We start from the raw sequence: 24,253 nt of genomic DNA, 5'->3' as shown, positions 1-24,253 counted from the left end.
AAAAAAAAAGGGGAGAAGCTGAGATACCTCTTGGTTGGGAAAATAGAGGCAGGAAACCAGTCATAAAATTTCTTATTGACTGTTTTCTGTTCCTTAAACCACTATGGAGTATGTTTATGGAATTAACACTAGGGAAAAATCTGAGCTAATAGGAAGCAGGATGCCTTTGTACCTTTTTTCTTTTCAGGATCTTAGAGTCAATCACCAGTAACTATAATACTTCTACTTCTAGTAATAATAAGAACGTTTTAAAGAAAGAAACCTCATATTTAGAAAGATCACTGGCTAAAGGTCTCCTTTTCAATATGTGTACCTACGTACTCTGAGAGCAATGAAAAGACCCACCATTGCATTTCTGGAATGACCATTTTTTGGAACCCTGGCCTCCTTACAGTCACATAGAAAGCCATAAAAACATTACCCATGGGTATTTGACTCCTCTAATTTGGATCATGGACGAAAAACTATTATTTGACATTTATTCCACCAAAAGACCAAATTATATAATGCTCTTTGCTCCTCTGAAAAGAAAAAGCCAACTCAAAACTGATAGCTGATGGTGTATTTGCATTGTGAAGTTCGCAACTAAAACACAAAGTCTTTTATATTTGTAGGGATAAACTGTTAAATGGCTTATTTTTTTTTTTAAATGGAAGAGAGCCATATAATTCCCTTTGACATTAGAACTTTAAGTACATATCCAAAAATTCTGAAACCTTAATTAGACTTCTCTCACTGTAGAAATAAATAAGAAAGTAAATTAGGACAGTTTTTAACATGGATTTTTTTTTTTTTTGAAGTTACAACATTCAGTACCAATTAGGAATGTTGGGGGGTTTTTTCTTAAATCCTCCCTAAAATGCTTGATTATTGGGTAAATCCTTCCATATCTAAAATCTTAAGGGATTCTGTAACCTGTGATTGCAAAATTATGAGGGAGTTTCCCATGTATACCACATCCTCTGACAAAAATATTTTCCACCAAAAAAATATAACCTCTTGATATCTCTTTAAGACAGGTCTTTTCCCATGAATGAACTTCTGCCTAGTCTAGAAATTTCTAGTGAAAGTTTATGTTCTGAAAAGTTAACTGAAACCTGGATGATAAAGTTTTATAGTGATCGTATTAAAGATAAATTTTACTATGGGTTAACCTCTAACAAAATTTGAGTGTTTATTTTATAGAGTCCTAAATAGAAATCACTATATTTTGGCATTAATAAGCAAGCCTTATTGAAACAGAAAAATATGGCTAATGAATTCAAAATTGTATTATTTTTAGAAATTTTGAGTTAATTGCCCTAGCATTTTTATAAGTTTATTTATTTGTTTCTTTAAGTAATCTCTGCACCCAGTGTGGGGCTCAAACCCACAATCCCAAGATCAAGAGTCGCTTCATCTTCCAGCTGAACCAGCCAGGCATGCCCCTGGCATTTTGAGTTAATTTTCCCAGACATTTTGAGCTCCTGATATTTTATTTCCTGACTGTCCATTACTGTTTTAAGTTATGTTTGAACATAATGATTCTTCAAAGAATTAACTGGATTTAATTTATGATATACATAGTGCCTGTAGCCCTAATACAAACCTCTCTTGGTTTAAGAATCCTCTTCAAAAGGAAGCTTCTAATCCTCTACTTTGAGCCATATCACTTGTTCAAAATCTGTTTCTGCCTTCACAGTTTCAGATGATAGTGAACTCCCCACAAGTACCACTCTGAAGGCATCAGAGAAGTCTACAATGGAACAGTTAGTGGAAAAAGCATGTTTCAGAGACTATCAGCGTTTAGGTCTGGGAACCATAAGTGGCAGCTCTTCTCGCTCAAAACCAGAGTATTTTCGAATCACTGCCTCCAACAGGATGTATTCACTCTGCCGGAGGTAAGTCTGTTAGTGGGCTCCAAAAAGACACCTTTTCTTTCTTCTATTTTGTCTTGAATGGGCTATTTGTCACCATAACCCAGAGAGAGAAAAATATCAGAAAATCAGGAGCAAGATCTCCAGGGGTATGTGTGTTTAAGGGACACTTTTTTTTTTTTTTTAAGATTTTATTTATTTATTTGACAGGCAGAGTTCACAAGTAGGCAGAGAGGCAGGCAGAGAGAGGAAGGGAAGCAGGCTCCCCGCTGTGCAGAGAGCCCGATGCGGGGCTCGATCCCAGGATCCTGGGATCATGACCTGAGCCGAAGGCAGCGGCTTAACCCACTGAGCCACCCAGGCGCCCCTTTAAGGGACACTTTTTAACAGCATGAGCAAGCATCTCCTTGGCATTCTCAGAAGTACAATTACATTGATGAATAGTGCCTAGATTAGAGCGAAAGGTGAAAGGTAAAAGTTTTTGTTCCCTTTATGATTTTGTTTGTCTTTCTCCTTGCGTTTGCATCTTTTCTACCATGCCTGAAGATAAATGAACTTGAAATAAAAATAGGACTTTCCCTCTCTTTAAAGGGCCAGATAGTACACATTTTCAGTTTTGCAGACCATATGGTCTCATTGCCCCTACTCTGCCACAAAAGCAGCCATAGATGGGAAGTAAATGAATGGGTGGGGCCTGTTTTGGCACATACTGTATTTGTTGACCCAAGTGTAGGCAGGGTGTTCTTATGCTGTCTAATTAGAATATTTTCAACAGATATTAGAAAATGTAAATGAACATGTTTTCTTCTGTTCTTGCCATCTCTCACTGTTTCCTGTGTCAGTTAAGTTCTGTTCCATGCTTTATATTTATATTTATTAAAACTACATTTCTACCATCCACAAGTTTAATCATTTTCATCTCCGGGTAAGTTGTTTCCTTTGCATTCATAAATTCCCAGTTTGATTGAATAGAATAATGCTATGAGAGTACTTTGTATATTGCAAGCCTTGTACATATTTTAGAAAGTTGGTTTAATGTTACTATTTGTTTCAACTCCTCTGATCCTGGAGAGTCTTAGATCTCTCTCTCTTTCTCTCTCTCTCTCTTTTTTTAGAAGCTATAGATCTCTTATTTTAAATGACAGTTTAAATTTACAAATACCTGCCCACCAGACACATGAAAAGATGCGCAACATCAGTCATCATTAGGGAAATGTAAATCAAAACCACAGTGATACGTTCAGAAGGCATCCGAGGCGGCCTCCCTGTTAGCGGCCGCAGCCCAGCCTGACTCAGTGGCCTTGCCCCACCCCCGCAGGGACCTTCTTCTCCGCAGGGCTGGCCAGGCTTGGGGCGGTGGCAGCGGTGCTCTTTCTGGGCCGTGGGGGAACACTGTCCCGCTCCAGGCAGCCCTGGGATCCTCCTGGTCCAGGCCGCGGTGGGTCCAGGAGAGCTTAAATACCTTCCTCTACCTTGGTTCTCTTTTCTTTTTATTTTTTGCATCAGTGTTAATGTTTTTTGCATACTTTGCATCTTTATTCAGAAATGTAAACTTTCTTTGTCAGTCTATGTACATGCCTATATACGAAGGGTTGGTCCAAAGGGATGGGATTATTTTTTTAACACAAATTTTGCCCAATTGTACTGCTTTCTGTGTTTAACTATGGCATTAAAAAAAAAAAATGTCTTTAGGGCACCTGTGTGGGTAAGTCAGTTAAACTTCTGCCTTAGGCTAAGGTCAAGATCCCAGAGTCTTGATAGTGAGCCCTTCCTCTGGCTCCCTGATTGGCAGGATGCTTGCTTATCCCTTTCCTGCTCCCCTTGTTTGTGCTGTCAAATAAACAAATACAATATTTTTTTTAGAAATGTTAACTTAAAAAATAAATAAAAATTAAAAAGAAAATTAAAAAGAAAAACACAATGATATATCACCTCATACCTGTCAGAATGGCTAAAGTCAAAAACACAAGAAAAAATATAGGTGAGAATGTGGGAAAAAAGGAACCCTCAGTCACTGTTGGTGGGAGTGCAAACTGATGCAGCCACTCTGGAAAACAGTATGGAGACTCCTCAAAAAGTTAAAAACACCCTCTGATCCAATAATCACACTATTGGATATATACCCAAAGAATAGGAAAATAGTAATTCAAAAGAATATATGCATCCCTGTGTTTATAGCAGCATTATTTACATTAACAAAAGTATGAAAATAACCTAATGAATGGATAAAGAAGATGTGGTGTGTGTGTGTTTAAGTATATATATATAAAATATATATAATGGAATATTATGCAGCCATAAAATGGAACGAAATCTTGCCAGTTGCAACAACATAGATGGATCTAGAGTGTAAGGTGGATGAAGCTAGAGAGTGTAATGCGAAGGAAAATAAGTCAGTCAGAGAAAGACAAATACCATATGATTTCACTCATATGTGGAATTTAAGAAACAAAACAAATGAACAAAGGAAAAAAAAGGAGAGAAACAAACCAAAAAACCAGACTCTTAACTATAAAGAACGGACAGATTGTTACCAGAGGAAGGTAGATGGAGAGATGGATGAAATAGGTGATAGGGATTAAGAGTAAGTTAGCTTGGAGCGCCTGCATAGCTCAGTGGTTTGAGCATCCACCTCTTGATCTCAGCTCAAGTCTTGATCTCAGGGTCATGAGTTCGAGTTCCACACTGGTCTCCACTCAAGGCATGGAGCCTACATTTAAAAAAAAAAAAAAAGAAAGAAAAAGAGGAAGAACAGGAAATGTACTCACATGTAAATATATGGGATTAGAGGTTGGGAGGTTACTAATATGAAATCTCTTTAGTATAATATTTCTAAATAAACTAAAGGAAGTGACTCTGAAACCTGCCTATCTTCTTGCGTTTCCTAGTCTATAAAAACAAAGTACTCCTGTCTGTTTTGTATTTCCCCAGCGTCATATCCTATAACTTTATGAGCTAATCTTTTAAAAAAAATTATCAACATGTAGTGTTAATATTTAAACTTATTTTGACATTTGAACATACTGTTCTCATACCAGAAATCATTTGGTTTTGATTTTTAGTTCTTTCAACATGTCAGGCAGGCTAATATTAGTGTACTCTATGCTCAGTTGTCATTTCAGCAGACTAATGAGTTGACAATTTGACTTGTCATCCTCATAAAGTTGGTATCAATCCAGTAATCTTACAATCTTTATTTCAAGTTGACAGAAAGTAGTGTATAAGGCAAAGAGAATCATCAGTTTAACAGAGGCCTTTTTAGTAATGCTACATAGCATTTTTATTTTCTAAGTTTAGGTTATTATACATGAGTCTGCAGTTATTACTAAAGGGGGCTTATTTCAAAAAAGACTACAGATTAATGGATTTATTTAATTGTTTTCACCATCTTGGCTGTTTCTTCTCAACCCCTGAAGAACTGAGCTGAAACTAAGTTCCATGTTTAAAAAATATCTTACCCCCCAAAGAATAAATTAATTAAAATAAATTAAAAAATAAAAAATACCTTACCCCTCAACCAGTGTATTTCTGAGCCTTAGAAAATTACAGGATATGATGATGTTCATGTTCTCATATTCTCTCTCTCTTTCCCCCCATTTCTTTCCCATTCTTCCTCCCCACCGCCCCCTTGCAACCCAAATCATTCGCTTTCTCCTTTCTATGTCCCTGAAGCTATCCTGGCCTTTTAGTTGTACCTCAAGCTGTACAAGACAGTAGTTTACCAAGAGTCGCCCGCTGCTATCGACACAATCGCCTGCCTGTTGTATGTTGGAAGAACTCAAGAAGTAGTACCCTGCTTCTCCGATCTGGAGGATTCCATGGGAAGGGAGTAGTTGGTCTTTTCAAATCTCAGAACTCCCCTCAGGCAGGTAAGCATCTCTCCATAGCACAGTTATGATCATTTTACTTCAGAGAATTCCTAAAAATAAAGCAGGTAATATCTTGGAGTGCCAACCGTGCCCTTATATTGAGCCTTCTCTCACAGGCTTTCTGCAATGCAATATAAAACATGTACTACTTGACAATGTGGGGTTACACCTTGAATTTGACATTTTGCTTAATATGTCTGTCTGTATCATAATAAAGTCTGTGGTTCTAGGCTGTTTTCATTCCAGCAAACCAAAGTATCCACAGATGAAAACTAGATTATGCTGATCCTTCTCTTTCCTTCTGGGAAGCATCCAAGAATACTTAACAGCTTTCGAAGCAAGTAGGGATCCTCTGTCCCACGTAATTTGAGATATTTTATCTCATTCCTATAAATCACATGCACACACACAAACAAGTTAGCAAACTACTGACCAAAATGCTGCCTTTAAAGAAGCTCTCAAGCAAACGATATTTTTGGAAGCTAGAGGGACACCAGCTTAAGAAAGCAGGCAGTACTGCTGTCCTTTTATTCTGAGGATATTTTTAAGCACTGTGTTTGAGGTCTTGAAGTCGGTCAGGAGCTGTATTTTGCTGACCTTTCTCATAATTTCTAGCTTATAGTAGATGCTCAGTAAAATTAAACAATAGACCACCAAGATATCAGATCCAATTTAGGTTTGGCTGTGTTCTTAACCCTTTGGAAATGAGGTAAGTCAAGTTCTGTGGTTCAGTAGGTAAAACTATGTGCTTTTGATATCTTTTTTTTATTCTCATCCATTTTCCTCCTTTTCTCCTAAAAGTTGACCAGTGTGTCCTTGACTATTCACTTGACTAAGGGTACCACACACACAATACATCAGCAGCATCATTGTCATTATTATCCAACCTGTCTTAGAGTCTCAGCATTGGTATAATTAAAGGCAATTGGCTTTGAACTATTTTGACACTGGGGAATCCTCCCAAGCCACAAAGTAGATATAATAGAACATGGCATATGGAACTTACATAAAGTGAGGGAGTCATTTCAGGAGCCCTGATAAATATATCACTGAGCTTTTCATTGGAAAAAATTGAAATTATTTTATTCCACTGGTTTCTGATTGTTTTAATATAATATAAAAACATTTCACACAGACCTGTACCCCTGGGGCAAATAATACATTATATGTTAATAAAAATAATTTTAAAAAATAAACAAAATAAATAAAAACATTTCATATTTTTGAGTTCACACATATGCCTGCATTTTAATATCTTTGAAATTGGGATGCATCTTAAAATTTATGTGATCAGAAAGAATTGTCATAGTTTAAATGGAAGAGTTTTTAATTCTTAGTACATAAAATAATTAGATCTTATAATTGATGACATCTTAGAGTTTATAAAATACAATCATGGCATCTTAAAAGTTCATAAAGTATAATTTGCTAACTTTTTAAATTCAAGATGTAAAAAATTTGTTAATATCTCTTGTCCTTCCAATGAGTCCAGAATGCTGCCTCTTTAAAGTGCCCAGGCCAATTTCAATGATTCTTTGCTCCACACAAACCAGACTCAGACTACTGAGTCTGAGAATTGCTCAGAATTGCTCTCACATTTGTTTCCCTCTGTGCATATCCTCTGCCCCTCTCTTAGAAAGACCAGGGAATCTGGCAGTAGCTGTTGCTGCCTTCTCCCCATCTTCCTCTACTCTTCCTGCAACAAACCCCCACAAGTTTGTGTGCCACGTTAGACCTGTGTGGCAGAATTAGAAGAAAGCTACCAGTGTGGGAATTCTCACCTCTGCCCATTCCAGGTTGCCAAAGGAACCCACTCCATCCTCTGGTCCCAGACAGTAGCATGGACAGCATAATTTAGGGGACATCATCAAGCAGATGTTGCCTTTTGTGACTCTTCATTCTAAGTTGCTTGTATAATGAGAAGCTACACCTATGCTTCGAAGGACAGCCCTGTGCTGGTTTTCCAGACCTGGGCTCTTTCTGGGAGGATGATGAGGCAACCAAGAAAGAGGTGTGGTGAAACCAATATTAAAGGATAAGAGCCATCTAATAGTTTACAGCTTAAAGTGGGTCTGGTTTCTGTATTTGGGTGTGGTAACTTGAAGATTATATACAAAAAGAATAAGATACATCAGTAAATATCTCTTTTATTAATTTAGAGACTGTTCTATTCGCTTATTCTTTTACAGCTCCTACCTCCTCCTTAGAATCTTCCAGTAGCATAGAACAAGAAAAATACCTGCAAGCCTTACTGAATGCAGTTTCTGTCCATCAGAAACTCAGTGGCAATAACACCCTTACTGTCAGGCCAGCACTTGCTCTGTCTCCAGGTAAGATCTGATAATATTTTTCTTCTTGACAGCCACGAGAAGTCAGATTCATTCCCAGGGTTAGTCTCTTTAGTTATTTATACTGTTCCTTCTGTAAGACCCCTTAAAGCTTTGCCCTGTGGGGCTATAACTTTAGCTCCTTTTACTTAAAAATCAGCATGCCACTGTTAATGTCTAGTAACAAAATGTGGGGGTTCAGTTTTTTCCTTTTTAAAAGAATAATAGGAGTGGGGAACATAAAGTCATCTTTTTTCCTAGAATCTGTTTTACATAGACTTTAACATATTATTACAAAGTTGAATGTTTAAGTTGAACACCCGATTATGAAATGTGTGTGTAGTAAATCGCCATGTATAAGTTTGAAATTCCTGAAATTTCTGCAGCCTTTTATGATTTGTAGTACAGTTTGTTTTCACTAGATTTGGATGAAACCATTAAGACTTGTACTAATATTCTGTTTCAGTTATCATGTGATGGAACCCCAAAGGGTTCATGTAGAGGTAACCCTAATGTGTTAGACACAGGAGCATGTGACTTGAAAAGTTGGTCTCCTTGGCTTAATCAGCTATTTGAATTAGTTCAACATAAGCAGAAAGTGGCTTTTCTTGTAAAGTAACACCATGCATGCCTTGCTTCATTTATCATTAAATTCTCTGATTGCACTTGCCAAACCTAACTCTCTACAATCTTGCAAATGTGTGTATCTCTGAGGAAATAGTGACAGTGCCTTGTTATCGCTATTAAAGCGGTGGGCACTTAAAAAGTACAGGGTTTGGCAGCAATTAGACATGCTGCACATGAAGATAACTCTTTGTCATTTGAGTAATGTTAACCTGAACGACATGGTCTTTGTTCTTCTTTTTGGCTGACTTTCAGGGACTGAAAGGAGGACTTCAAGAATGTCCACTGTGCTTAAGCAGGTAGTGCCAGGACATTTGGATGTAAACCCATCCAATAGCTTTGCTCGAGGAGGTTAGTAAGATTGATTTTATAACTCAGCACTGATACGACCTTAAGATTAAAAAAATTTACTCTAGATAGTCATATTTGAAATCAACTAATTATGGTTCCGATTGTTCTTAATTACCCTTTTCTAAATAAATTAGCGAGTTTGTTACTGGTGTCACTGACTGATGAGTTTAGCCTCCTGGAACAACAGGCATAATAATTGCTGAAATCTTAGGTATTGATGAGTTTGGAAATCACAGAACATAAGGGGAATGTGTCTAAATGGTCAGCCCTGCAAATACCTACAGTGCTTCAGGTTTGCAGGGTAGAAAAGTTGATCACGGAGCAGAAGCAGCTAGAGAGAAGTAATACGAGACCCAGAGAGTTGTGCCTCCCCTGTGCCTGTAATTTTTACTCCTGTTCTCTGAAATACTAGGTTAGGGAACAAGAGAGAATGATATTCAGGTTACTCTTTTCTTCCTCCGGGCTTTCACTGTTGGCATAAGGAAGTAGAGAAAGGCCTGTATTTGCTCTTTTAACTCCAGAGGTGGTCCACTTTGGTCTCTGGAGATTATGTGAGATTCTTTTACTTTTCAGAGGAAATTCCAAAGCAAGTATCTTGATTGTAAAAATCTACTTCCCACTGGATTCACAGAATCTTGGGCTTTTCTTCTCACTCCCATGCAGTGCTGAATCCCCTTGAAAATGTACCAAGTGAATGATCCAAGTTACTTGAACATCATCAGTAATGGGAAACTCATTTCTTCCTAAAAGTAGTCCCTTGCATTTGTAAGCAACTCTGTATATTGTTAGAAAGTTCCTTCTCATATTGATCTAAAAATCTGCCACTATGTAACTTTTACATATTGGCCCTAGCTCTGTGCCCACTAAAGTTAGAAAATTCTAAATCTTAATCTCCACACCACAGCCCCTTGGATTTAAAAGCTGGTATCATCTTTTCGCTCTGAGAACTTTAACTCCAAATACCCCCAGTTCGAATGTTTGCCTTCTTTTCACCATCTTTGTCACCCAGTGAGCTCCATTGATTTGAACTCCTGCAGCCTCATATTACGTTAGGTATGAGGATGGCCCCATCACTAGGTTGACCCATATTGACATTAATATCACTTGAAATATCTTCCTGTGTGCTGCTGTTCTTTTTTTTCTATTCAAAAAATATTCACTGAGTATCTAGTACATAACGATATGCACTGCCTTCACTCTCGTTTGAGAAATTTTCCCACCTCAACGTAAGTGCCACCATTCTTATGTAGCAATTTTTAGTATGTCAGACAAAGAAACAGTCTTGGCACCCAGCTCTCCCTCCATTAAACCAGGGCTCTACATGTAGACCAGGAGGGAAGTATAGTAAGATCAGCCCTCTCTTTTGCAGTCTATAGGGGCCCACTTCTGGTACGTGATTAGAGAAGTGAGTCCCTTCCCTAGCCTGTGCTATTGTTCTTAACAGTATATAGTACTAGCCTTGAGGGTTGATTTTTGAACCTAAATATACTATGGACTGTACCTACAAAATTCCATCTTTTTTTATATGGGCTATTATTTTAGACTCTGGATCCTGATTTTGTCTACCTGTATATTAGTCTCTTATCATGCATCAGTTTGATCTCTGTTGTGGTGTAATTTGTTGTTTAAAAAATATTGAAAAACCCAGACCTAAGGGCAGAAGTCTTCATCAAAATAATTTAGAAGCCTCCCTGAAGAAAGAGATTGTCTTTAATATATACTAGTTAAAAGTCCTACTTAAACCCTCCTGACCCATATTTCTAAATCTCTGTCAATCTTTTTAATTCTATATTTTCCACTTTTCTCAACTGTTAACTATATCACAAAAGATTATATGGTTAGTTTACCATGACTCATTATAGGGATTAGTGCTTTTTCCTAAGTAATCATAAATTATCCATTAGCAATCCATTCTATAATTTGGTTCAGAATCAACATAAAGGAAGTTTCTATTTCACAAAAATCACTTTTTCCCTTTATGAAGACCAAGATTACTATGCACATCTCCTGGCAGTCATATACTTTTTTTTTTTCTACCTCATCAGAACATCATGCAAATGCAGGATTTCCTAATAGCTTTCAGCCTTCTTCAGTCATTTTCTGAATTAGTGTTTCAGGCCTGAAATTCACTATATTAGTTCGCTAGGGCTACTGTAACAAAGTGCCACAAACTGATTGTCTTAAACAATGATTGTCTGACAGTTTTCTGGAGGCTAGAAGCTCAAAGTCAAGCTGTTTTCAGGATTGGTTCCTTCTGAGGGCCATGAGGCAGAATCTGTTCCATGCCTCTCCGCTAGCTTCTGGTGGTTTGCTAGCCATCTTTGGCATTCCTTGGGTTGTAGAAGTGTCACCCAGATATCTGCCTTCATCTTTATATGATGTTCTCCCTGGTGTCTGTCTCCAAATTTTCCCTTTTTATAAGGACACCAATCATATAAATCAGGGGCCCACCCCCCTCCAATATGACCTCATCTTAACTGATTATATCTGCAATAACCCTATTTCTAAATAAGATAACATTCTGAGGTACTGGGGGTTAGGACTTCAACATAGGAGTTGGAGCAGAGGCATATAGTTTAACCCATAACAGTCATAAAAAGCTTTCTTCTGAATTTTTAAAATACCACTGTTTTAAAGTTTAAGATACATACTTCACTCTTACCATTTCGAATTTGAACTAAAAAATAGTACAGTGACTCTCTCCTAAGTTTCCTGCCTGCTATTTCTGTTGCCAAGAGCTCCTGTCAGAATTTGGCTCAAGGTTGCAGTTCCCCCTATTGTTCTGTTTACCATCTGAAAGTTTATATTGTCAGCAAGGCATGTCAGCAGTTATTCCACACTCTGCCCTTGAGTTTTGCCTTTGTAAACTTCATCAAGAACACATTATTTGTTGCTCCACTTGGCCAGATGACTTGTAATATAAATTTCAGGTACAAAATTATCTCTTCTATCTTAGTACCTAAGGCTCATGGATATTCACCAAGTTTCACCTACATTATCTTCTCTTTTTTAATGTTGGCCTCAGACTCAGCTTTTTTTATGCAGGGGGATCCCCATTTACGGTTGTAGTCTAGTCATGAGTTCATTCTTCACTATTCTCAAAGGTACCTAAAAGGCTGTCTTTACCTCTTAGGGTCAAAATCTCCTCTTTCATTTGTTTCTGACCCATTCTATGCATAGTGAGGCCATAATATTATTTCTGACACCCTTAACTGGTTCTTGTGTAATAATTTGAAATTATTTTCTTCTGAAAATTACTGTGAACTTAGTGTGTTCCCTTACGACAGTTTTTTTGCCCATCATTCTGGCATCTTAAACTAGGATCCAGAAATGCAAATCTTATATTTTTATTCCATCTCTTCATTCTTTTCTCCCAAAGCCTCCCAAATCTTCCAGGGTCCCAGTGGTTAACTGGAACATAAGATAGTGTTGTTTCCTGGCACCTTCAACTTCTTCTCTGATCCCTAGAGCTGCTTCCTTTGTCTCTTCCAACAGTATCATTCCGCCTCACACAGAGTAGCAGGAATGGCCTGGGGCAAGCAAGTTTGGGAGTCTTAGAAGATTCCCTGTTAACATGACCATGACAGGCAGACACACACTCAGATGGGCCAGGGCAAGATGAGGTGTAGACACTTGCACAACCTGTAAATAGTTCATTTCCTTGTACCTACGCTCAGTGATAGTCTCTTCATTTTTCCAGATAACTAGGCACCACTTCTTCATAAGTTCCTTATCTATCCTGTGTGGGAAGAGCCTCCTAGCTCTAAATCTTTCTTCTGAACTTCTCCTTTTTTCCTCTTCTCTGCATTTTTGCTATCTTTGCATTCCTTTCGTTGTCATGGTCTTGGGTCCTGATTTTTTTCTTAGGTTATTTTCACCGTATGCCTTTCTCACTCATGACAAACAAGAGTTTAGATTGACCTCCACCTTCTACATCACTCTTTCTTCAGTCAGGGCGATTTGCATTCTGTGTGCCTGTTGATGAGTTCCTAAGGCAGGGAAGCAACCTCTCTTACACAAGAACCAGTTAAGAAACAGTGAAGATGTGAATAAAGCACATTGCTCTTCGTTTAAAATTAAAATCACTTGTGAGCTCTGTGGAGAAAGCACATATAACTTAGATAAATTATTTGGTTGACTAGAAAAATGTCATGAAAGGGGCATCTGGGTGGCTCAGTCAGTTAAGTGTCCAGTTCTTGATTTCAGCTTGGGTCTCGATCTCAGGATCGTCAGTTCAAACCCGGCCTATTGTAGAGCCCATTTTAAATTGATTAATTAATTTTAAAAAGAAAATTGCTACTGCCTCTTAAATACAAAAATGTAACAGTTCAGTGTATTTAAGAAGTAGTCACATGGAGGCAGCCTTTTAATTTTTCACCCTTTATTATTCCATGGCCCTTTGAGTTTCTCTACATGTGATAGTTTATCTTTATAGTAATCTCTAGGATACATATTTTAAAAGGCTCTGAGAAATGAAGTGACTTGGCCAAGATCACTTAGCAAATAGCATAGCTGGTACTGGCAATGGTTCAGTCCATTTCAGTGCAGCATTCACTAAATACAGTGTGTACCTCATGCACTGTGCTAGGCGTAAGGCCACCTTGATAAATTCAGAGCCATCCCCACATCCAACCCAAGCATCTCTTTCCTCTTCTTTGGCCTGAACAGAGTGGAGGGAACAGTACCAGTGCTTAGGAGACACTCATATTGAACACGGGTGCATTCCCATGGGTGGGATGGGCTGTACCACTTCTTCCTGAAGCAGTGTGCTTAGCCAAACCCTGCTGGACAATTCCAGGTCCACATGGCTGCTTACATGACAAGATACTGAGAGTTCAGACCACAGTGCTACCACTTAATGTGTGATCGTTAAGCAATTTAGGAAACCTCTTAGTGCTCAATGTCCTTATCTGCAAAGCACAGATAGTAAATAGTATCTAGCTTTAGAGTTGTTATGAGGAATAAATGAAATAATATATGTAAAGCAATTAGCTTAGTAACTGGTTCATAATAGGGACTCAGTCAATGTTAGTTCCATGATTGTTGGTGGTTATTAGTCATAGTTGCCTAATACTCCACTGAAATGGGAGGAAAGTCTACATTTGCATTTAAATTACCTTAAACCAGGTTGCTCCTTACAGGCCTCACACAAGAAGATAGAAGGCATCTGCTCTAGGTCTAGGCCAACAACTTACAAACTTTTTTGATCGTGATTCATAGTTAAAAATATATTTAATATTATATTACAATATAGAAGTATCAGGTAATACTAAGCACAATGAAAAATGTGTATATACTAAAACAGAAGTTTCACAAAATAATATTCATCTGTACCACATGCAGCGTACATAGTATTTTCAAATTCTAATCTATTTCATTTCTTTAAAAATACCAACTTGACCTAGTAAAGTGACTACAAAAACCACTCAGGCGGGGTGTAATGCCCTTGGTTAACATGGCTGTCAGATGGGATTATAGTTCTCAAAGCCCTCTGCTGACCCCATATCAGTACAGGCCATTTGCTCATTGTTGATTTTCTGCTATGTGATGAACACTTGGCAGTTTTTCATTAATGAGCCTCTATTTGGGGAAGTGCTTAATTTTTTTTATTAGTTAATACCCCTTTTTTCATTCTCTGGGGGCAAGTAATCAGAGTTGAAGGTACAGTAGAAGGACCACAGCATCCCAAATGTATCAATTTTCAAAAATAAAATAATCAACAACTGTTTTTAGTGCCGATATGTTAGGCTCTCAGCATGGATGTAAGAATAAATACATTAGGTCCCTACCCTTTGGAGCACAAAATCTAGTAGCATATAGTGTGCAAAATAATCATAGTGCAGTGTGATCACAGTTCAAATAGAGCTCTCTACAACCCTGGGGACAGTGAGGAATGCTTTCAGAGGAGTTCATGTTGTTCCTGGATTTTGAGGGGTAAGGAGTTTGTCAGGTAAAGAAGTGTGAGAATTAGTTCCAGGCAAAGGGACTGACATACAAAAGTGGTAGATGTTCAGGAAACAATATCTCAGAATCAGGAACCAACCAGTCAAACTTCCCCCTAACACTTAGGATCCCATATTCCTTTAGGAAAGCTCAAAATCTTAGCAGAAAGGACAGGTGCTGGCCAGCACACAGGAGGCCTTGTGCCTTTACCATGTTGTCCCATGGTCTTTGTTCTTGGTCTTGCAATAGAATTCCTCGTGTGCAATGAGCCAGCGCCTCCACAACCCTTAGCTTTCTGAATTCCTTTGGCCACTAAAGCCATTAATGCCCTTCATTTTCTGCTCTGAAAGGAGTGAGGCAGAAATGAAAAATCACTGCTAATGATTTTCCTTTTATCAAATTATATCTTGTGCAGTTTTGCAACATATAGCTTACTACTGCTGTTAACATTTTCAATCCTGAATAAATGCAGAATCATTTTCCTTAATTTACTTGAGCAGTTCCTTTGCTTAGGAAATAACAGAACTATTACTACCAGCTGAATTTTGCCACAGTCACAGAGCACTTTTTTTCTGTCAGGGAAAAAACAATATTACTCAAATTACAAAAGTATTATCTCTAATACTGCCTATCATTTTGGTGCAAGTAGGGATTTTAGGAGAAGTCATTATTTCAGTCATCCCAAGCTGTATTTTTTAGTGGCATTGGGGATTGTCACAGGATCGTGAATTTTTGCTGCTCATACCATCTATTAAAAATAAACATAATTTCAAAAGGAAAAGGAAAAAAAGAAGCTAGTGTGGCAATGCTTGATGCTCTACTGCAAAAATATGCCCTTAGTTATTCCAAATGGTGACTAGAGCTTCATTCCTGATGTGATGACCTTGCTCGAAGAATGAGCGTGTTGTACAACACGTAGCATTTGCCAATCAGCCTCCTTAAATACTAGGACCAATGCATTCCTAATGTTTATGCCCCACCCACAATTACTTAATTTTATTATATAAATTTGTTTCTCACCAAATGACAATCTTCAAAAGCTTATTCCATTTGGTATAATTTGTTTGTGGCACTCTGCTGTGCTGTCCATTTCATTGTGCTTATAATATTTATAATCAGGTGCTGACATTTCATTTAACTAGCGCTCAGTTCATCCTTTTTGTGTGACTGTGCAGCTTTTTGTTAATCATATTTTCTACTTTTATTATATTTACATTTTCCCCCTATGTTAACTTAATTTCAAAAATTAAATAACCAATTCTTCTCTTACTCAATTTGCTCTGTTTGCTGCTATCTACATTTCATTCCTCCTTCTGTCTTTAATCTCACTTACCAGTGCATGGGTACAGAGATAAATGTTTTACTCAGTCAAATCCCAAATCTTCAACTAAGGCAAGAGTCCATAATCAAGGTACTGTATTATCTGTCCTGATGTGTCACTCTTTTTAACCATCTTCATATGAAAGCATATTTGTTACAAGTCACTTTTTCACATTTGTCAAACTTTGTACTTTATTTTCATCCACATTCTGAATTTGCTTTGTGATTCCATTTATAAACACTTGCCATAATATCTAAGATGAACTCATAGGTTACATAGAAAGATTCATCCGTGTTAAGCAGAAATCACCTACAAAACCTTTTCTTGGGAACAGGTCTCCTAACCCTATAAATGTTTATAAAGAAAGAAGCAGGTGAGACAAACATTATTATGGTGACTTCCAGTCACCTGGAAACATGGATTAATTTAATAATTGACAAATATTAAAGGCTCTCAAAGAGCCTTTCTACATCTAGAGAAGAAATCTCACTTCAGGGAAGCAGTGGCAGTGTCCTATACCTCAATGACCCCATCACCAGCATGAATACCATATGGACATTTCTAAGGATCTGTTGTTTTGAAGGTACTACAGTGTTAGTCAAATTTTGAGGCTTAGTATTTGCCTTTGTATTTGGATATGGAATATTTACTATTCACTTGCATGTAGAAATTCTTGATTTTTCTAATTAACATAAGTAAGGTCAGATTATAACATGAGATTCTTCTAGCAGCTTAGCTTTGGCCTTTCCCTTAGAAGACATCTGCTTTTGACTGAAATTTTACATAAAGCCTCCTAAGTATCAGTGAAATACAAATTACTAAATTTATAACTTCTTACCATTTTTCGTGGATACTGGGACAAAAAGATAATAATATAATATTTGCTGGTTTAAAATTATGTCATTTTGGCATGACACACAAATATTAACTCTAAATCCAGCCTCAGATTTTAGTAGGTGTAGTAAAGTTCTAATTTATTACTTACTGTACATTTCTTGTTGTGTTGATTGGCTAAAGCAGAGGAGTGTTCCTTACATCTTTCATGAAACCCTGAGAAACTGAGTCACTCTGTGTTATCTCATTGTTGCCTTCTCCCCACATTTTTTGTTTCCCTGTGTCATGCATTCTTTCTATTTATGATCTCAGCATTCATTTATAAATACTGACTTTATATCAAAATGCAAAAATAGGATTGACTTGGTGATTTCTTAGGTCCCTTCAACCCTAAGATTGTGTGATTTGAAAATGCTGTATTGAATAATGCTTATGTGTTGCAAACATAAACTACAAATGACCAATATGATCCATGATTACTTAGATTAATTAACTTGCTGTTACCTCTAAAACTGTACCTACAGAGCATGCATCTTTTTCCCTATTCAGTGGCATTCCCACATCAGATTATCTCACTCTATTATTTTGGCTTTTGTGAAGGTGTATGGGCAAGTCTTCGCTCTAGCACTCGCCTGATCAGCTCTCCAACATCTTTCATTGATGTTGGTGCCCGGCTGGCAGGCAGGGACCACTCGGCCTCCTTTAGTAACAGCACCTACCTGCAAAACCAGCTCTCAAAACGCCAAGCGGCCCTTTATATATTTGGTGAAAAGTCGCAACTAAGGGTAAGATTTCTTTTTCTCACTTGGAAGCTTTATAGTTAGATGAAGGCAGTTATAAAACTTATCTCAAACATGTTTTTCTAGAAATTTTGTTTTACAGCATAGATTCTTAACCTGGAGTTAATAATCAGACTCAAACAAATTTTAGCTCATATATATGTATATAGTCTAAATATACTTACTCATAATTGCTTAAAAAAATCAAACATCAAGAGTATTAGGAAGTATATGTACAAAAAATAAATGAGGCTCTTTCAGGTTGTGTTTTTCCTTTGTCTTAGTTCAGCTTCCATAGGAATCTGTGCCCCAGGCAAAATAGATCCCCATTGATTAAAAAAAAAAAAAGCTACAGGAAGGTAGGAGAGTGAAAAGAAAGCTATGGCACCGCATATGGAGACAAGGGAGGGCCAAGACTGTTTTATAAGCTAAAATTTTTTTTAAAGCTCTGCAAGGCTATAGATACAGAGATACATGTCCTAAAGCAAGTCAGAAATTGCAAAATATTAGATGCTAATCAACTTTTTTCTTACTTTTAAATGATTATGCTGAAGAGCTAAGGACTATGCTCAGGTCCTATCAATTGTAAAGATAGTCTCTACCTCCAAAAGCAGCTATTCCTCGGGTTTGTTTTAGCAATGCCTACATTACAAAATAAATTTCACTACCACTGATAGGTTTGTGGGAAATAAGAGTATTTGTTAATTCAGAAATCCCCTCATGGTTTTTAGCCCGGTGCTCCAGTCAGCGCTGGGCAATCTAGACAGACCTTCAGTTGAACTGTGGAGCCAGGGCTCTGAGCAGGATCCCACATGCTTGCTTCTCAAGATGCCAGGGACTGAGTCATCTCTTCTCCGGCAAGCTGGCTTTGCTCGCTCTTCTCCCACTGCCAGGCCTGCTGCAATCACTTAGTCACAACCTTTAGGGGAGAGGGCATGAAACTGCTGGGTAATGCTCAATTTTTAAGTGTGCACACGTGTCTTCTGATACAGCAGGAAACTTTATAACCCGAAAATAGTTGGAACACTTTCAGCAGTAACCCAGGATTGCCTGTCCAGCCTCTTTGGCACCAGTGTCTTTCCCAGAGCACAGACTTTCCACACTTCAGCACACCACTTATTCATGACCTAAATCACTCTCCAAGCTTTCTCTCCTAAATTCTCTCCTCTGCCATTGCCTTTGCACTCAGTCCTCAGATGAGCTGTGTGCTCCTGCATATCTGAGTAAGAAGGACTGACTCCTTGCGACTCTTCCTGCTTTTTCTCCCTCCATCCCTCCCTCCCTTTCCCCCATCTCTCTTCTTCCTTCTTGCTTTTTCTTCCTTTTATCCATAAAGTATTATATTTTAAAAACAAAATTTTACCATCTCAGCACAGTAATCATTAGGATTTCTATATATTCCATTCAAGCTTTCCTTTTTTATTTATTCAGTTGTATCTGTACAGTGTACAAATACACTGTCTGATGTGTGCCACATTCTGTCTAGCTGCAGCCCAACACTTTCCTCTCTCCACAAAGGAGACATATGGGAAAGCAAGTAGAGAAAGACCTTTTCTAATTAATCCTGAATTGCCCTTATTTACCTTTTTCAGTTTACATACTCTAATACCTTATACTTAGAATCAAATTCCTCATAACGTAGTTTATGTCAACACTGTGATTGATAATTCCTGGTCCATAAGATAAGCATACCTAGTTCATGTAGAGTTGAGAAACAGAAAGGAACCAGGTTTTCCTGGAAAGTAAACTATCTTCTATCTATTACAAATTTTTAAAAAGACTAACAGATAAGAACTCATGTATATTTCTAAGTTCTTATCTCAAGAACATGTTTCCATGTTGTATAATAGTCTTCATAATTAGTTTAATCACTACATGGCACCCCATATTGTTGTATTTTTACATTTATCTTCTATATGTGAAATTGCAATCACATTTACAAGCATATAGTTGTTTTTTTTTTTATTCAGTTATAATTCAGTGGGGTTTTATTTCTACATTTTAGATTATTTCTTTAGGGTAGCTTCCTTTTTAAAAGAGGAATTATTAAGACAAAGGAACTTTTTTCTTGGAACTTCTTTTCCTTAATACATATTAGAAATGCTATTTTAAAAAAAAGAATTAGGAGTTTTTGCTTTTTAGTTTAAAACTTTGATATGCCTTTTTTAAAAAATACTCTAAAATAACCAGTATAAAACATTAAACAGACCCTATGCATAAGTCCTTGGCAACAGTTTTTTTAATGTGATAAAATACAAATAACATAAATTTACCATATTAATGTGCACAGTTCAGTAGTGTTATGTACATTCACACTGTTATACACCCAATCTCCAGAAAGCAGTTTTACTCAGAAAAGCAAATAATCCAATAGAGTAATTTTGGCAGAATGTGAAGAAAGCACAGAGAATGTGAGAAAACTAATTCATTCTTAGGCATGAAAAGATTGAGAACTTTTAAATCTTCAAAAGCAGAACTAGATTATCAAAACAAAGTAGATCAAAGGGCCATCAGTTTAGCATTTTTAAATAGTAGATACAACCTCATGTGGAATAAATTTCATATGGATTAAAGTTATAAATAATAAAAATATTCAAATAAATAGATTGATACATGTGTCATATTGAGTAGAAAAAATATTGTCCCAAGCTAGAAATTACAAAATCTTTCAGATTTTACTCTATGTAAAATTTTGTATTATTAACTCTAAACGAGTAACTACAATGTCAGTAGTCTTAGAGCAGTGAGGTAGTGATTTTTATTTCCTTCTCAATGTTTATCTCTACTTTCTTTTTCATTTTACAATGACTTTGTTTTACTTGCATAATAAGAAATATGTGTATGTCTACAAACTTTAATTTGTAGAGTTCTGGAACTCAACAGCATATTACCTTTTTATTACAGTATATATCTTGGGGAGATTTAGTTTACAGTTTTGGATTAACCATGCTGTCCACGTGTCATTGGTTCCTCTTTAGACTTCCAGGTTCATGGCCTTACAACTGGCTTATATATGGTGTTATAAATTCCATCAGGTTCCAGCCTACCAGTAGTCTCTCCAGATTCTCAGAATGACAGCAAGCCAAGTCAAACCACAAGACCTTACCGAATGGCTCTTTCCAGTAATACTGACACATTAGCCACACAAGATTGACTTTCTTCACCTCTGCAACCTCTGTAGCTACTTGGCCTCAACTGACTGTACATCATTAAGTTTTGCCCTGTTAAAAACTGCTCTTTTACGTTTTCGCACTTCATCTGCCTAATTCTCTGCATCTTTACCCACAGAACTTCAAGTTAGAATTTGCTTTAAATTGTGAGTTTGTTCCTGTTGAATTTCATGACATCCGACAAGTTAAAGCCAGTTTTAAAAAATTGATGAGGGCTTGTGTCCCAAGCACCATCCCTACCGACTCAGAAGTGACCTTCCTGAAAGCCCTGGGAGACTCTGAGTGGTTCCCACAGGTAATGTCTGGAACAGCTTATCTTATAACTCAAGGAAAGAGAAGTCCAATTGTATATACAGAATTGAAATTTGAGGGGAAAATATATTCTGTTCCACTACCACCTGACACTCTCCCCTTACTGTATGCCCTCCATAAAGGCTTTTCAGTTCCAGGAAACCATGTGATCTAGAAGACGGGTCTAGAATTCTTCATCCCAGGGCTCTCTTCTCTCTATCATTGAAAACTTGGTCTTCATAGGACGCTAAAGAGGAAGTCTTTATTGTTAGATGGAAATTTTTTGTATGTAATAAATTTAATCAACAAATATTTATAGGAATCCTTCTCTGTTGTCAGCAGAGTAAGGATCCAGGACAGATTGTGGTTTCTAGATGACTCCAAGAACCTTTCCCTCTTACTTTCTCACGTCCCATGTGAGTCTGTCTTTTCGATGTGTCTAGATTTTAGATTCTCCCTCAGAGCAGCCACCAAGGTCATATTGGAAGCCCTAAAGCCTCCCTAGGGTTTAGGAAAAACTGCATATCCTTTCTTCAGCTCAGTCAAGCTTGGGATGTTTTTAATTAAACTGTTATTGAGAAATTAAGGAGAAATAGGTATGCCAGCAACATAACCCTCCTTTCTTCCAAACCACAGAAGAGAGGTATTTATGACATGCATGTTTTAGACACTGATGCAGACATTTGGCTAAGAGCATCTCTGCAGTATACCCTTCAGCCTTGTCTTTAGGCCACTAATGCTATGCCCATTATTCCTTTGCCCCCTGTAGGAGTTCTCAGCCCCTCTAATCCCCTGTTCCTATCGCCTTCAAGCTTCCTACCTCTCTTAAGGAGGAAAAAGAGTTGTTTTCCATAAGTCAGCAAATAATGGGAGTACCCAGGGCAGTGACTGTTCTCGAGATACTCTAACTATTGAGGAAAAAAAAAATCCAGCCACATAAACAGTTAGCTATAAATCTAGATCAGGATGTGTTAATGCATATTATGACAGTTAAAGATACTTTTGAATGCCCATGGAAGAGCTGATCAAAACTCCATTCTGTCCCTCAGCTATGAGCCCTAGCCCCAAACTGTTCCCACCACCCAACCTGTCTCTTTCTGGTACATTCTCTGTTCTGCTTCTTACTCCAAAGTGAATCCATACCAGAAGTTGGTGACAAAAAATAGCAGAAAATATCACCCTGCTCAGGATATTGGCATTTACAAAGTTAACTCAGGGCAAATGCTAAGCCCAAGACAGTAGCTATGTTATAGGAACAGTGAGTGAGGAGCTTCCCAATGCTGGAGAGCACATGTGCCTTGTTCCTGGGTTTAAAGTAGCCCAGCTCTGTTTAAAATATGGGATGGGGGGGGGGGGTGCAGGTATTTTGTTTTATGTTAGTTGACAGTTGGATTTATCCTACAAATTATATCAAATGATACTTAAAATACAGTCTTAAACTATAATACACAATCGGTTTTGAATCTATATGCTCTGCTCACAACCTAGTTGTACATTAGGGACTTGAGTCTGTTGACGGCTTAAAAAGCTAAGCACAAATACGAGTTTTCTTCCCATTGACTACACAGTACAGACAAATAAGGGTGTCTTTTATATTTTTTAAAATTTTATTAAAGGTTTTATTTATTTTTTAGACAGAGAGAGACACAGCGAGAAAAGGAACACAAGCAGGGGGCGTGAGAGAGGGAGAAGCAGGTTTCCTGCAGAGCCTGATGCAGGGCTCAATCCCAGGACCCCAGGATCACAACCTGAGCGGAAGCCAGACTCTTAATAACTGGGCCACTCAGGCACCCCAAGAGTATCTTCTTAAAAAAATAAAACTCAGGGCGCCTGGGTGGCTCAATCAAGAAGTGGCTGCCTTCAGCTCAGGTCATGATCCCAGGGTTCTGGGATCAAGCCCCCCACTGGGCTCTCTGCTCAGCGGGAAGCCTGCTTCTCTCTCTCCTACTCCCCCTGTTTGTGTTCCCTCTCTCGCTGTGTCTCCCTCTGTCAAATAAAAAAAAATAAAATCTTAAATAAATAAATAAATAAATAAATAAATAAAATTCATTTGTCATAAAATTCAGCCCTTTAAGTTATACAGTTCAGTGCTTTTTAGTATATTCACAGAGTTGTACAACCGTCCTCCTATCTAATTACATGAAAATAAGAGTATCTGAACTAGAACTGACTACATCATAGGAAAACACATTTTAAGTCCAATGACTGTTGGTAGAGTCACTTAGACTCTGTCTTTTCCATTGTATGGAATTCTTTAGCTCTTCTCCTGGGGGGGATCATGTACAGTCAGTTTATTTCATTGTCTATCATTTGAACACATTGTTTTAAATCATGTCTACTTTTAAAGTCATTATTTCATCTTGATTTTGACAAAGAACTTTAAGCATTTAAAACTTACATGGTTCTTTTGTCCATGTACTTTATCCTAACTCCTTTCATTATCTAAGGTTGATAATGGGTCTGTTTGTGGTGCTCAGAAAGTGCCTGGTCTAATTGCGGCCTCCTTTCTTATCTCTTAGCTTCACAGGATAATGCAGCTGGCTGTGGTTGTATCAGAAGTACTTGAGAATGGTTCCTCAGTTTTGGTCTGTTTGGAGGAAGGCTGGGACATCACTGCGCAAGTAAACTATTAAAACATAGTTTTATATACTTAGTTTTAGATTTATATTTAAATTCAGTTGTTTTTAAATTCTGCAGATGAATCTTTTGTATAATGACTAATGTGTTTATAGATAGAGAAAGTCCTGTGTTAAAAACCACTTAGTGTCCATCAGAAAGCTCTGTGCCCTGAGCTTCTAGGTGCTATACAGCCTGGACCTGTTGCCCAGGACCACAGGTGCCCACATGACAGACACACCGTGTGAGCACACAAATGGAGCCATTTAGGA

General features: G+C 37.6%; 1 protein-coding gene across 2 annotated transcripts in view; it reads left to right on the top strand.

The window, feature by feature from the left end:
• Nucleotides 1-24,253, top strand: part of SBF2 (SET binding factor 2) — a 485,581-nt gene that overhangs the window by 435,865 nt on the left and 25,463 nt on the right. Inside the window, exons 26-32 of one of the 2 annotated variants that reach the window (XM_032853454.1) lie at nucleotides 1,682-1,880; nucleotides 5,529-5,725; nucleotides 7,915-8,055; nucleotides 8,932-9,027; nucleotides 17,726-17,910; nucleotides 21,193-21,369; nucleotides 23,885-23,986. In XM_032853454.1, the coding sequence (XP_032709345.1) occupies nucleotides 1,682-1,880; nucleotides 5,529-5,725; nucleotides 7,915-8,055; nucleotides 8,932-9,027; nucleotides 17,726-17,910; nucleotides 21,193-21,369; nucleotides 23,885-23,986 (1,097 nt within the window). The remainder of the gene's footprint in view (nucleotides 1-1,681; nucleotides 1,881-5,528; nucleotides 5,726-7,914; nucleotides 8,056-8,931; nucleotides 9,028-17,725; nucleotides 17,911-21,192; nucleotides 21,370-23,884; nucleotides 23,987-24,253) is intronic. The other variant, XM_032853455.1, reaches the window with a different exon arrangement.

Source organism: Lontra canadensis, unplaced genomic scaffold (genome assembly GCF_010015895.1).
Source record: "Lontra canadensis isolate GAN:19392208 unplaced genomic scaffold, GSC_riverotter_1.0 scaffold7, whole genome shotgun sequence".
Lineage (NCBI taxonomy): Eukaryota > Metazoa > Chordata > Mammalia > Carnivora > Mustelidae > Lontra > Lontra canadensis.
This window is presented reverse-complemented; position numbering and strand designations above follow the sequence as displayed.